Genomic DNA, 15,740 nt, shown 5'->3' on the forward strand with positions numbered 1-15,740 from the left:
GTAAAGAAGAGCGTGAGAGACTAAATGATAGAAAGTCTAGATGCAAGAACCCTAGATGGAAATAAAACAAAATTGTAGGTAGAAGAGAAATATAAAGGAGAAGGGTCAGTAAATAGTATAACGAAAAGAAGCAGGGAAGATGGAAATATAAGATAACAGTGACTATAAACTTTGGAATAGCTACAGTGGGAGTGGTTTGGGGAAGTAGCATAAAATTACGTAATCGGAAACCAGTAAACACATTTTAGTATGAAAAGAGCATAAAGAACAGACAAAAGGGTTTTTATAGAGAAACACATATATAGGAATTGTTGAAAATTAGGTTTCAGAATAAAGTAAGAGGCATGGGTGAGTAAGACAGAAGGAAACAGGTGCAAAAAGCAAATAAAAAAACGCCAGAAAGGTGAAAGCAAGAAAAAAAAAAGTAATGGGAAGTATACATGCACGTAATATAACGCTCCTGGAAAGGTGCATGCAGGTTGATCAAGGGAGGAAAGTCATAAGTGAGTCACAAAAGTTGGTTATGTTATTCAACTTCACATAATATTTTTTCCTCTCCACTAGTCTAATTTGAACCAGGAAACAAGGGCTTAGTCCACTTTAGCCACTTACAATGGTTTGATGTTTGGTGTTAATTCACAGAACGTTTTTTGAGAAATCTAAAAAGAAAGCATTTATAGATCAATTAATGGTTATGTTCTCAAACAGGTTTGGGAAGCAAAAAAATTATTATGAGGTAAGAATCTGGGCTTTGAACTGCTGATAATTTTAATTTCAGACAACGTTTTAGTGCAACCATTCATTTCTCAGTTGGATGGAAAATTTACATTTCGCATGCCGAAAAATAGCTACACTTTACCACATACTTGCAAAGTCAAGTTTAGGTTTGGGGACACATGCATAGTTTTACCATCCAAACTTGGCCTTGCTAATGGCTTTATGGCTGTATGTTGATGTAAATGAGACACTGGAAGTCACTGTCTGGAAGAAAATGAGAACGCAGTGGGACTAACAAAAGCTGGGAAGAATGTGAAGTAATTTGCTATCAGATGCTGTATGATATAAATAGTGTGATGAATAACTTTTCTTTTTTGTTAAAAGTATTTAGGGGGTGATTAGGATGGCGGGCGGACTTAAATCCGCCCGCCATCTTCGTGTTGCCAGACATGTAGCGGTCCCGCACCGAGAATTAGGATGCAACCCCACCCTGGCGGTCGCATTCCGCAGTTTAACATAGCGGCGAGTGCTGCTTACAGCAGCACCTGCTGCAATGTCAATTTGCCATGTTGTGCATTTCCATGCACAACGTGGCAGGCACTGCGTGGTGCCTGCCACCTTGTGCATGGAAATGGAGGGGGATACCATGGGTACACTCAAAGTGCACCCCCCACCCCTCCGGGGGCCCTCAATGGGCCCCCAAAGCAACTCCTGCCTGCCTTTCCATGGCGGCATTGCCTCCATGGAAAGGCCTTAAAAGCCACACATCCTAATATGGATGGTGGCGCCTACTAGGCACCCCCACCATATTGTGGGCCAAGTCCCCCCGGCTGGCAATCGGAACGATTGCTGACCGGCGGAATAGCGATGACGCACTTTGCGTCCGCTGCAACACCCCCGCCATTATAATATGGCGGGGAGTAAATAAGGTTACGATGGTGGGCGGATCTCCACCGCCGGGCCGGCGATAGCAATCTGCCCTCCATCATAATCAGCCCCTTAGTGTTTCTCTCTTTCATCTGTCTCTAGCCTTGATCCTCATCTTGATAATAACCCTAAACATGCCGCTAACTCTGACTAAGTAATAGAAATATGTACAGCATGCAGGCCATACTGGTTTCCCTGTAACCATAGGTACTAGTTTATTTTACAGCTATCTCTGCAGGCTAGACACAACCATCAGTACGAAATTGGAGGTGAAATCACCATCATATTCAGACACCATCAGCTGCCCCATATACACAGACACCACTACTAGCTACATGGAACACCACATGTTCCAGATAGGCATAACAACCAACCTTTCCTTGGGCAGAGCCCTCATATACATACCACCAGGACCTCACACCAATTTCACCAGCAACATCACTGACTTCATGGCACCCCTAAAAATCAAAGCCAGCACCTTCTTCTCAGAGACCTTAACTTTCACCTAGAAGTCTGATCAAAATCTAAAGCCATTTTAGAAAAACTCTGAAACTTTGGCCTCGCTGAGCACGTTACCGAACCCATTCACACTGTTAGACAGCCATGGGCGCTGATTTTCTCCTCAAACAGCAACATCACAGCCTATAAGCCAGCAACTATGACCTGGATAGACTAAGTCCTCATCAATGTTAGCATACCAATTCCACACCATCAGACCTGCTACCACCGGACCCACTTGTTGCACGGAAGGCCCAATGACAAGAGCCTGATCATAGGCCAGCTGGTGCACAAACGGACTCAGGCTAATAAAATGCCACTGCAAGCAAGTGGAGTGCAAATGGAGAACAAGCCAAGCCACCATGGACAACAGCATCTTAAAATCTGTTCTAAGATGCTGCCACCAGCAGATACAGAACACCAAGCAGGCAGGTCTTGCAGGCTGCATAGACACCTGCACAAACAGCAGCACAGGAATTCTCACCATGATTTCACCATGCATCCTGCCTTCTCCAGCAACATCACCCCCTGACAAGATCTTTGCAAAAAGCTTTCAGAATTCTTCTGTAAGAAAATCACCTCCATATTCAGTAAATCCAATCCTCAAACAGACCCCATCACCATTACAATTCAGCTTCTCTTCATGGCTGAAGAACAAACTCTGACCACTTTGCCCACCCTTATCACAGTTGAAACCACACCTACCATGAAGATCATCCACTTGGAGGCTCCATCTCAACCTAGGCCACACATCACATCCACCAAAGAGCTCCTACAGGTCAGTGAAGCACTAACATCCATCATTAACGCCTCAATATTCAAAGCCACAATCCAAGTCACCTGAAAACTCACCACCGCCATGCCCCAACTCAAGAAATTATCAGCTGACCCATGCACGCACTATAACTACAAACCCATCTCACTTCTACCATATCCAGCAAAGGTCTTAGAGAAACGAATCAACTGTTGCCTTACCTACCACTTCAGCAAACTCCAGCTCCTCGATGCTCGCATTGTCGATTCAAGCCTGACTGCAGTACAGAAACAGCATTCATTGCTGCCACTTACATCATCCACATGATCCTTGACCGAAGAGAAACAGCAGCCTTCCTTCTCCTCGACCTCACTGCAGCATTTGGCATGGTCTCACACCCAATCCTGCATGAGATTGACATACAAGGGAGCCCCTCTACACTGGATTGTCTCCTTCATAACTGAACACATGCTGTCAGCCTTTCACTTTACTCCTCGAAAGCCAACAAGTTCATCTGCGGAGTGCCTCAATGTATATCCCTCAGCATCACCCTCTTCAACGTATTCATGATACTTCTGCCAAATATCATCAAAGCACATAACATCAACATCCTCTCCTATGCAGACAACAAGCAACTCATATTTTCCCTCTCGTAAAAGACCTATTACACAAGAAACACGTTCACCGCCTGCATGATCGAAGTAACTAACTGGATGAAAGCCAACTGTCTCAAGATGAGCACTGACAAGACAGAAGTGGTGATCTTGAGCAAGAACACTTCACATTTTTCTTTGCAGCAGGCAATATGTCTGTAGAAAAAGCTCTGTGTCGAACTATCATAAGGGCAAATAACTTGTGTACTTTTTTCAGAATTTCTATGAATTGTTGCACCTCCCCAGACAATAACTATCAGTCTTTTAAATACTTTTGTATTCTTCAGTCCTTTTTCTCGATCATCTCTTGCTGTTACAAAGTTCGATGTTTCCTCCTCGCTGCCTGCCCCTGATACCACAGCAACCTTTTTTTTACATACCTTCACCTTCTTACAGCTCGTGTCATGATTGTTTCCTGTTACTTTCTCATCCTACAATTTCCATCCTTTTAGCTCCCTGTCATGATGCTACCATTGTTCCCTTGCCGCTGGAGCACTTACAGATGTTCACATTACACTCTCCTTTCTATTCTCGGATTCTTCGTGTTTGTTTCACTCTTATGTCCTTTCTTTTTCCCTACCAGTGACCCCTCATTGTCTATTTCTTCTGTATTCATTTCCTTTCCTCCGTGCCTCTGAACTCACTGTTCCTTCTCCCTCAGCCATAACAATGACATCTTCTCTTCAATCCTAGCGTTGCTGCCCCAAATCCTCCTATTTTTGGCACAATTGAAATAGTGCAAAGAGTCAAGATCACCATACTTTGGCGTGCAGAATATCGACTATTCTGTAAAAATGAAAAAAAGTTGAAAGTGATTTAGAATTGCATAAACTGTTCAAAGTGGTTGCCATGTAAAACTAAAAAGATGAGAAATTGAAGTTTAAGTTGCTGCCTTAAACTACTGTGTTGGTGGGAGAGAATGTGGCTTTGGAAATTATTGGTCATGAACATAATCTAGGTTTCCAGACTTGGGAGAATACTTGCAAAGTACTATTCAGGATTGTATGTAGCATCAATTCTCTGTACACACACAGGAGTTTATGTAAAGTTGGGAGAATATTTATCAGAATGTGTCGACGCAGGAGTGTGTGTGATCTGGAGTGTGCGTCGGGTCAAGTGTGTAGACAGGAGTGTGTATGGAGTCAGGAGTGTGTACGGAGTCAGGAGTGTGTAGTTAGTAGTCTGTTTAAAGTTAACGCCTTAACCGCTGCGGTGCGGGCGTTCTAAAGGGGGGGGAAAGGCTACGTCGGCCGGTGGCCAACAGTAGCACTTGGGAGGTAGTGCTCCCGTCGGCCAACAGCCGACGGCAGCACGGAACGGGTTAAAGGAGTGTATGAGATGTTTGCAAACATTCTTATAACAATTTTACTGCATTTCGCAATGTTTTACAATTTTTGCTTTAGCTACTGTCTGTGAGTTTCAATACGCACATAGAATGTGTATTCACTAACTTCTTATCTACACATATGAAGTACTTTTATTGTCCTGACAAAATGACTAATGAGTGGAAGTAACCAACAGTGGTGGTTTCTGGGGGTGGGCAGAGGGGCTACGCCCATGCAACTAAATATGTTATGAATAGTAATTGTAAAAAGCAATAACCATCGTATTTAAATTATGTTAAAAAGCATCTTCTGCCTTCGCTTGCCTAGTCCATTTTCAAATTGGATGTCCAGATTTTTTAATTAGACACATAAACTAGTGTGCATGTGGCAGTTGAGATCAGCGAAAGTTACTCAGTACGGGCTGACATGCTACCAGACCAATTCTGCAATAATTGTGGTCCCCTCAAGCTTAAAGTGGCATTCTCAAGCATCCCCGGACGTGTAAAGTATTAACCCTGTAATACTAGGGCTGCTTGTCTATCATCAGCTGCCTTTTAACATTGACTTCTCCATTTCCCAAGGCGTCTTGTAAACGGATTGGTTGCAGTATTAGCAAGATGGCCTGTCATGTGTTTTGTACAGTTACACTGTGCATGCATCTGCGCCTCGTGTATTCTGTTTAGAGCATTCCAACACTAGTGGAGAGGCAATTTTAGGAGCTGCAGCTGAGCCTCATTAGAAGCGACATGGACTGTTCCACTGTGGCACCGGACAACATGACTACTGGAGGGAGTGCTCTTAAATCTCCTTCACTGTCGGGTTCACTTTCTCTTCCTGTAACCCCTTTCACTCTTCGTTTCGCCAACTGTCCTTGACCTGTCACTCTCTTCTTTTCCCTTTATTTCCTCTCTTCGGTTAATTACAATAGTTTAATCATTTCAGCTTAAGTGTCATTAAGTGTGTTTCATGTGCTCTGAAACTGAAGCCGAAGAGAGAGCCAAACAAGCCTTCCTGACTCTACCTGCTGTCCTGAAAGAAATATAAATGTGTGCAATGAGTTAATCTGCAAATATAAAGGGTAACATCTGCAAATGTAAAGGACGTTTGGGAACAGGTACAGGCTTTAATTAATCGAAGGTTTGTGATGGCAAAGATTTATTCTGTTTGAGCAGTAGTGCAAAGAGTTTAAAACTAAGCTGTGAAGTGAGTACTTTTAATTGTAATTGTATTGATAAAGTTCTTACTACACCTAAAAAGGTATTAAAGGGGCAACTATCAAACGAAAAATTACGTACGTTCTCTGTATTATTAAAATATAGATTTTGGAAGCACCATTTTATCTTACAACCTTTTGCACATTTTGTAGTAGTCTATCTTATACTGCGTGTAATGCAAGTTTAAAATATTGACTTACATATTGACTGTGCTTTCTGTCACAGGCTGTGATCTTGTAGCATTAAAAATACACAAGTCAATATTGTCCATTGCACCAACCAAGATTTAAATCTGTGGCTCTCTGGTTACACACAGACCTCTGCAATTTATTAATTAATAGACGTGCATAATGTACTATAGTGCATTTGCAACTATCAATTTCTAAAATACATTTTTCATTCAAGTTGTGCGTTATTTCATATGTAGCTACCTGACGATGAGAGTTACAGAATATTTGTTTTTTTTTATCTGCACCTTTTGTACAACGGATATACTGAACTCACATATTTAAAAGTGCTTTCATATGTGATAATGAAGAAAATTGAGTTTTGGTTTATTAAAATATATGCCTAAGATCACACAATTTAAGGCTGTGATTTATCAATATTTATTTTCTGGTTCCAACTTGTACAATTCTGCCATTAAATGAGTATTTATTTGTCTTTCATTATGTTGAGGCTTTATTTTCAACCTCTATGTGCAAACTCGACTCAAAATAATTTTGTGCTTTCATGAGCACCATTTACATTACACATGGTCACATTCATATTATAGTCGCATGTGAGATTAAGTACTTGCCCAGAAACACAGGATATTCACACTGAGAATTATACCTGTTTCCCCAGTTCCTAAATAGGCAGCTGTGGCTGTAACAACACATCCTGGGTATGGGCAGGGTGGCAGGTTGAGCCAGTATGAAAACTCTGGGCCTGATTCACAAAGGGCCTCCGCACTCATGGCATTGGACCCACAGTCATGGGGGAGTCTCCGGATTTGGGGCGGAATCTCCACAATGAGAATTCTCATTGTAGAGATTCTGCTCCAGGTGGGAAGACTCCCCCATTACTGAGGGGCCTCCACCACAAGTACAGAGGCCCTTTGTGAACCAGGCCCTCTATTTTGTGTCAATTTATCACAGAAATATTGCTGAAAATTGCACCTAAATGCCCCACTTTTCAAAACTTTTCTCGGGGAGAACCCCCAAATTCTCCCCCATAAAAATTGGCCTCACTCATGCTACAATTCATTGACTTGTTTTACGCTCACCACTTTTAAATTCAACCAGCCGCCAATGGTACCCAAAAAGATTTCTTACATCTTAGGTCTGAATCTATAAGGTGAGTAGTGATCATTTTCTGAATGATTTGGAATCAAAAAGCAATAGTTAGCAGAATGTAAATGGTTCTTAGAGTCAATAGAGACCTACAAATAGTGGACTGTATGTTGATATGTCTTGCCTTACAACAATGGGGATAGTTATGCTCTCCTTCAGAAGAAAAGAAGGGGTATTTAATTCAACCTGGGGTAGATACCTGTAACACTATGACTTACTCTGTATGGCCTAATCCTCTTGTAGATTTACTTTAAAACTGTCAATGTAAAATGAATATTGTGTTTCAATTTCTGTTTGTTTGGGCTGTATTGGTATATTTGGATTATCTTCCAATATTGATTGTAATGTTTCAAAGTCCAAACAATAAAGTATCATCTTATTTGGTGCATTTTTATCGAACCCTGGTCTATTACTACTTGTTTATCTACTGCTTTGCCATCCACAGAACAGACTAGATTATAACTAATGTTGTGTTTACAGTAGTATGTGTATTGGTCATATTTGAGTATCTTGGATGGTCTGGAAATATATGTCTTCCTAAAGTCGGGAGGAAAAAATCACAGATGTGGAAACAATGTATGTGATACTGGCTGATGATACAAATACTGAATTTAATAGTTCTTACCTATGAATAGCCTGGGAAATTTTAAGGTAACTTAGGACCGCATTCTGATGGTGGATAATCTGCGATGAAAAGGCAGGAGGAAAGGTACTTGGGGGCCTGCAGCCCCCTTCCTCCCTGGCCCTCAGATATGGGGCCTGGGGGGCATCTATTGTCCCACCTGCAAATCCCTGCACCATTTAGCAGGCTCTGCCAGGTGCCTGGCGTGCCACATAGTGCAGGGGTATGTGCAAAGTGTTTATTTGGGACTGCGGATTGTGCTGTAGCTCGCAGTACACAACACAATACAAACTATACAAATTGCGGTTGCCTTGAAGGCGATCGAATCCGAATCCCGATGGCAGGACTGCCGACAGCTAGTCGGACGGTCCTGTTCCAGACAGAATGGCAGCCGGACGCTTGTCCGACCGCCATTATAATCAGGCCCTAAAAATCTGTTCCAGGGCGTCTATGCTTTCTAGTACGTGTCAAATATCAAGACATCCTATCATTAAGAATTATCAGCCTGATTCATGTACGGGCCGTTTTGCGTGGCCCTAATAGCGAATCATAGCGACTCGCTATTGAGGACATGCAAAACGGCATTCATGTAGGAATTGCTAAATCAATAGCGATTCCTACATGTTCTCTATTTGCGAGTAGCAATTTGCTACTCGCAAAAAAAGTAATAACTCCCCATTCATTCCTATGGGCCAAAAGGCCCATAGGAATGAATGGGGAGTATCCCTTATTTGCGAGTAGCAATTTGCTACTCGCAAATCAGATAGCGATTTTAAGGGTGCCAGGGGTGTCCAAAGGACACCCTGTAGCACCCCTAAAATGCACAATTGAACAGGTGTTGCGCACACACATGTCCAAAGGACATGTGTGTGTGCAACATGCAACTTAGAAAAATGCTTTTAAAAGCATTTTTCTATGTTTTTGCTATTTACCGAGAGGTCTGACCTCTCGGTAAATAGCGGCCCAATTTTGCTAAATCGCAATTTTTGCAAGTGTCATGAATAGCATTTAAGGAATCTCTAATAGAGATTCCTTAAATGCTAATCCTCGCATATTTGCTAATTCCTCATTAGCGATTTTTGCATTTGGGATTGTGAATCCCAAATGCCAAAATTGCACTCGCAAAAGGCAAGATTCTGAGAATCTTGCCCTTTGCGAGTGCAATTTTGCTTCATGAATCAGGCGGTATATCTTTTTTTAGGTATTTAATGCAGCGACATCTTCCCAATGGTGTATATTAGAAAAAACATATTATGTAAGAATATAATGCACGCAGATTGTTGTATAATCCTAATAGTTTGGGAATTAATGGTTGTCATATAGTATTTCTCTTACTGCTATTATTTTATTGCATGTGACTTAAACACTACTCTACAAATTATGTGGGTATTTTTTTTCTGTACACAATCACCGAAGACTGGTATTACAGTGGATGACGATAAATGTCTCTGGCATATCCATACATCTTCTGGTGTTTCTTAGTGTTTGTTTCCTTGGAATTCAATGTCTTCACAATGTGTTTTTATGTTACATTGCAGGCGTGGACAGGTTCAGTGAAGATATTGAGCAGATGATGGGTTTCAAGCCAGGTCTTTATTGGAGGCTCTGTTGGAAGTTTGTAAGCCCTGCCTTTTTGTTGGTAAGCTCAGAACCTTTTCACAAATCTATCCGATGTGGCAATGTGAGATTCAATCTGCTTTACCTTCTGTCAACTTCAACGCCACCAATGTGTATTATCAGCTCACTACTTTTATTTTCCAAACAGCAGTGCTGCATCAGAACATCACTGAAAGGTTGGGAGTGAAAAGATGCAGCACAGCAAGCCTAGATAATAAAAAAAACAGAATGCAGACATACGTGGCACGGAAAGAGAGTAGTTGCACAGAGACACACCACTAATTGTCAGCGTGCCTTTGTTCATGCTTGCATTTCTACGTAATTGATGGCTTTGCTAACGCTTGTTTTTTGGTGCTGATCATTCTTTCGTGTTTAAAAGAAGAATGATAAGACTCTCGCAGCCGCAATTGTAAGAAATGTGACATAACATATTTAATACCTTATTTTATTATCTAAGGGTCATAAACCAGGAAACAATGCACGGGTGGATTCAAATAGTTCATGATTTGGAACAAGGCTCCATTCAGTCTGTTGTCTGCCTCTTAAAATATTGAAAACGCAGAGGCAGAGCTCAATGTGAAATTCCATGCAGTTTTTAAAATGTATCTAAGCAGCAAAACAAAACTCACTCCCTTTTTCCCTTTTCCACTTAATGTACTTTCACGAAAAAGACGTCTACTTTCCAAACATGCTTGTGCGAGACACCTCAAACAAGCTTGATGACTGAATGGATAGACGTACGACGTATTTAAAATAAAATACTGGCCTTCACGCTACATAGGGATTCATCAAGTTAGATTAATGCATATTTGTATTTTTGCTTGACGGCAAAGAGCTACTCACTTGTCTGGAGTTGCGGTAAGTCTCATTGAGTGAAACAGTAAACCACGAGTAGCCTAAATTTTTTTACTTTGATTATTTGACATTCAACAAATGTACAAATAATATAATCAATATGAAAAGAAGAACATGAAACAACACTCCAAGACTTTGTAAGAGCATAGTGAATGCATAAACCTGTACCTCCATTCAGATCAAAGTACAGTGAGGTGAATTCTAGCATTTATTTGAGGTTTTTGAATCGCACACTACACGTAGCTGTAGGAGCTGAAAGCATACGTATGGCGCTGCACCCGCACCGTCTCGTGGAGAATGTCACAACTCTCAGAGCAGACACACGGAAGTATCATTGTTTTTGGCAGTGTTGGCATTTTCTAACCTGTGCCTCACCTCTATGAAAGAGTATCTGAACAAGCTTCTGACCTTCATGCTCTGAAGCGCTTTAGCTTGAAGTTCGTGATTGGCATTATAAGAAAACAGCTTCGTAGGCTAAAATAATAAAAAGAATGAAAAAAAATAAACACAAAATATTTTTGCACAATAAATTTCACCTAGTTAATTGGGTTCATGCACAGCATTTCAATTTAGCATCAAAATAGCAATCTGAATGGTAACGGAAAAATCAAATAAGCAAATATTAAAGGGTAGTACAATAACTATAATCACTGCTTTTTAGGGGTGCATTTTGGCATGGCACTGGGTTTGTTGAGTTGTAAAAAAATTTGTCTTTTTCCGAACTCAACAGTAGCTTCTTAATCAGCCATAGAAGGAAAATAAACCGAGTTGAAAAATTAGAAATTAATCAACGTGCTGGGCTTTCAATGTCCAACGTTGTATACAGTGATGGTATACTTGGTTGCCTTACATCTTTTAACAAAAGCCCGAGTAAAATGGTGAAACATTTCAACAACGTAATGTAAAGCCATTGTGCACTATGCTGACTATTTCAAAATGCTGCTGGGGAGGTCTCTAGAAGAGCAGGTGAAAAGGGCCAAAGTTAGATATGTAACAAGAGTAAATGGGGCAAAGTGTGTTAGTCGGGATACAATCTAAATCTGGAACATTTGGACCAAGAAAGAGAGAAAAGATTTGCAATTTTATCTGTTTTTCATGTTAATAAGTAGGCATCTGCTGAAATCGAAGTTCATATGTGTTTTGGAATGTTCTGAATTTCGTGTGGACCGATTGTGTAACATAAAGAGAGTTTGATCTACATAAGTGGTTTATAAGAACAAGATTTGTCGCCCAGTTTGCTTCACCTCTCAGCGCTGTATTGTATATTCAGGCACCCTGAAATTAGATAGGATGACTAATCCCCTAGGTTTGCACAGGACATGACTTGCAGTACGGGCTAGTGTCGCAATCATGTTCTATTTTGTTTTGTCATTATTAAAGGCAATAATTTGGAAGTAGGGCTGTAGAAGTGTTTCATCAAACCAATTAAATTTTTGGAATTGTTAGGAGGGTTTTAAAACAGACATCTTCAAGTCGTCAAATTAAAAAGTGAAAGTGCACTGTAAACATTTGCCTATATTTTTGCTGGATGTGTGATGGAATAACGCTGCCATTGCAATGACCGCAACACTACCACACAAGTCTTTACCATGCATATGCCTTTATCCTGCATACCTTTACAATATAATATATATATATATATTCACTGAAAAAACCATAGGTTATAGACCATATATAGTTAGGAATTTGCATTTACAAAACCTTGAAAATTCACTGAAAAAACCATAGGTTATAGACCATATATAGTTAGGGATTAGCATTTACAAAACCTTATTTTATTCGCACAAAACCATTGAAATTCCATATATAGTTAGTTGCACTAACTATATATCGCGCACCCGCAATCCACTGCTGATGATGTCACATATTACATCATTCATGACATGGTCAGTGACATCACTGATGACATCTCAAATGACATCACTGATGACATCACTGATGACAACACCCAGTGACTATATGTTTCTGTAAAGTTAAAATATGTCTTACATATTGAAGAATGAGTGGATGTATAAGTGTCTGGATGAAGGATTTAGTAGGTGCATGACTGACTGTATGAGAGAATGATTAAATGTGTCTCACTGAGTGCATGGGTTAGTGACTAAAGTGTCTTAATTTGGCAATCATTATATATGTTGTTCTGTAAACTGCTGCATGTTCAAATCAGTATCTATATCAGTAACTATATGGGTTATTGAATGGTTGCCCAAGTATTTGTATGGGAGACTGAGTATGTGTGTGGGTGGCTGGGAGGTGTATGACTCTGTGCATAGATGTGTGAGCAGTTGATTCCCTAGGTGTATGGGTTCAAAAGTGCATGTAGAAACAGCTGTATGGACAGTTGACTGTGTGCATGAGTGTATTGGTGAGTGAATGGATATCTCAGTGCTACATGTCAAAGTAAGTACATATGTAAAACACAGTCCATGTGAGAGTTGACATATATAAATAACTGAACATAAGAGCCAGTGAATGTGAGAGTGGCTGTATGGATCATTGTGAACTTGTATCAAGGATTGTATAAGAGAGTAAATATGTGTTAGTATATGTTTGAATAAGTAAGGTGTGTATAACTGTATAGTTGAGGAAATTGAGGTGTGATTGATTCTTTGCATGACTGACTAGGTGTGTGAGTAACTCCATGGATGTGTGACAGTCTGTGAGTGTCTGTTTACACTGAGTGTATCTAAGGTTATATTACAGTCTGAAGATGTTCATTGTATTATCACATAAATGATATCATCAGTGATGTCATCAATAATGTCAAATGAGATGTCAGTGATGTCATCAGTGATGTCATTTGAGATGTCATCAGTGATGTCATCAGTGATGTCATTTGAGATGTCATCAGTGATGTCATCAGTGATGTCACTGACCATGTAATGAATGATGTAATATGTGACATCATCAGCAGTGGATTGCGGGTGCGCGATATATAGTTAGTGCAACTAACTATATATGGAATTTCAATGGTTTTGTGCGAATAAAATAAGGTTTTGTAAATGCTAATCCCTAACTATATATGGTCTATAACCTATGGTTTTTTCAGTGAATTTTCAAGGTTTTGTAAATGCAAATTCCTAACTATATATGGTCTATAACCTATGGTTTTTTCAGTGAATTTCATTGGTTCTTTAAAAGCTAATATCTGTAGCTGTAAAATGTATTCTTCTTTAAATCCAAAAATATATTTTATATGTTTTTTATTAAAAAAAATTTTAAATATTTTTTTATCTTCGCTCCCGGTTCGCTAACCGGGAAGCTTCCCGTTAGCTCATCTTGATGCCGCGACTTAGTCCGCGAACCGGTAAACGTTCCGTTTGCGCAACTGCCGCGTTAGAAATCAACATTGTGACGCGTCGCGGAAGCGCGACTTATCACGTTGTCGCGTAATGCGTCTTATGACGCGCCGCATTAGCGCTCCCGGAAGTGCTCCGGACCGCGAACCAGAAGCGATCCGCGGCGCGGCGCGCACCGCGTAACGTGAGCGGAACAGGTCATGTGACTTGTTTATAAAACTTTTCATTGGTTCATTTCACTTTTGGTTTCCAAATGATGTAAGACTAGGTCATATGACCTAAAAATAACACTTTTCATTGGTTTAGAACTTTTGCTTTTCCCAAATGATGAAAACCCCTCCTTCTTTCCTCACTCTGACTTTCATCTTGGTGAGAGAAAGACCCTTTTTCATAGTTGAGCAATGGCTTCAGTAGTTGCTTCAGCTGGTGCACCCCCACCACCACCTTCACCTCCTCATGGGAAGAGAGGACCAGCACCCCAGTTCATCACCAACACAGAGGAGGAAGAGGATGAACTAGAGGAAGAGGAGGCAGAAGGACCACAGTTCTTACAAGAGGTGCCCCGTGTTTCCCATCGGAAAACCAGTTTCATTTGGCAGTTTTTTTCACTCCCTCGAGGGCAGAAGAAAGTAAATGCTAAGTCTGTCACCTGCCTCATTTGTAAAGACAAGTTATCAAGAGGCACTGATAAAAAGTATAGCTTTGGGAACTATACCATGCATCGGCATATGAGCAGGTGGCATCCATTGAACTACAGCCGTGCAGAGTTGCGTGACCTGCAGGATAATCCAACGACAACTCCTGTGGCCAGGTCAACTTCGCAAATATCGTTGACAGGAGCAGAGGCACGGGAAACCGTGCCAAACATTCAGCAGAACTTTTTACATATGAAATTAACCTGTTTGTATTGCGGTGCATTGCTTTCCTGTGGTAACATGAGCATATCGTTAATGAACGTTGCTTATGAAAATCACAATTGCCCTAACTGCCCCAGACAGTAATTTTTTTTTTGCTCCTGTTGAGCCCTTTTCAATGCCTGTTTTTTGTTGTTTCCCCTCCATCAAAAACAAAAAAAATCATAAAACTGTTCAAAAAATACAAAAAAAACAAAAAATGTTCAGAAAAATAAAATAAAAAAACAACAACAAAAACATTAAAAAAAAGTTCTTTTCAGAACTACCTCCCCTTTCAAATAAAATTGCTAGAATGTTTAGCACTCTGGCAAGCTCTATTTCTTTTGGTTCGCTTCCCCGTTCGCTGCCCGGTTCGCGAACTAGGAGCGAACCAAAACATTTCTTTTTAAAAAAAGAAGAGTAAGTATAAGGGAAGTAAACAGAGAGTAATGTAAGAAAGACAGCTATAGGGAGTAAACCAGAGATACTGTTTAATAGATCTATTTACCGAAGAAAAGATGGAAGAGGGTATAATTGCGAAAAACAAAATGGATAAGGAAGTGAAAGAAAAAAAAGAGAGTAGAACAATAACAAAGAAGAGTTTCTTGGAGAATGTGAGTGAATGTTCAAAATAAGATTAAAACATGTGGAATAACAGAGAGAAAAAATAGAAAACAGAAAAGAAAAAATAACAGAAAAAGATTAATTGAAACAGCAAAGAAATGTAAATAACATAGAGCCATATCATCAACATAGGCAATAAAAGTTTTGCAGCTTTTATCAGCAGAAATATGTCGCCAAAGCATTCTAATTAGCTTGATACATATGGCCCCAAGTGAGGCCTGCCTTGCAACATGGTGCATCTTTTTCATCACTGCTGCATCGGTTTCATGTGGCACGGTTTTAAAACAGCATGACATATTTGCCTAGATGCATCAATTTGTAATTTTGACGCCTCATAGCAAATCTTTTGCACCACCACTGCGTCACAAAACTGACGCACAGTGGCGCAAAAGAGGCATACACATATCA

At 40.3% G+C, this 15,740-nt stretch overlaps 1 protein-coding gene across 1 annotated transcript in view; it reads left to right on the forward strand.

Annotated features, from left to right (window-relative positions):
- Window positions 1-15,740, forward strand: part of SLC6A2 (solute carrier family 6 member 2) — a 1,509,850-nt gene that overhangs the window by 1,324,301 nt on the left and 169,809 nt on the right. Inside the window, exon 12 of the mRNA XM_086945193.1 lies at window positions 9,583-9,683. Within this exon, the coding sequence (XP_086801319.1) occupies window positions 9,583-9,683 (101 nt within the window). The remainder of the gene's footprint in view (window positions 1-9,582; window positions 9,684-15,740) is intronic.

Source organism: Lissotriton vulgaris, chromosome 12 (genome assembly GCF_964263255.1).
Source record: "Lissotriton vulgaris chromosome 12, aLisVul1.2, whole genome shotgun sequence".
Lineage (NCBI taxonomy): Eukaryota > Metazoa > Chordata > Amphibia > Caudata > Salamandridae > Lissotriton > Lissotriton vulgaris.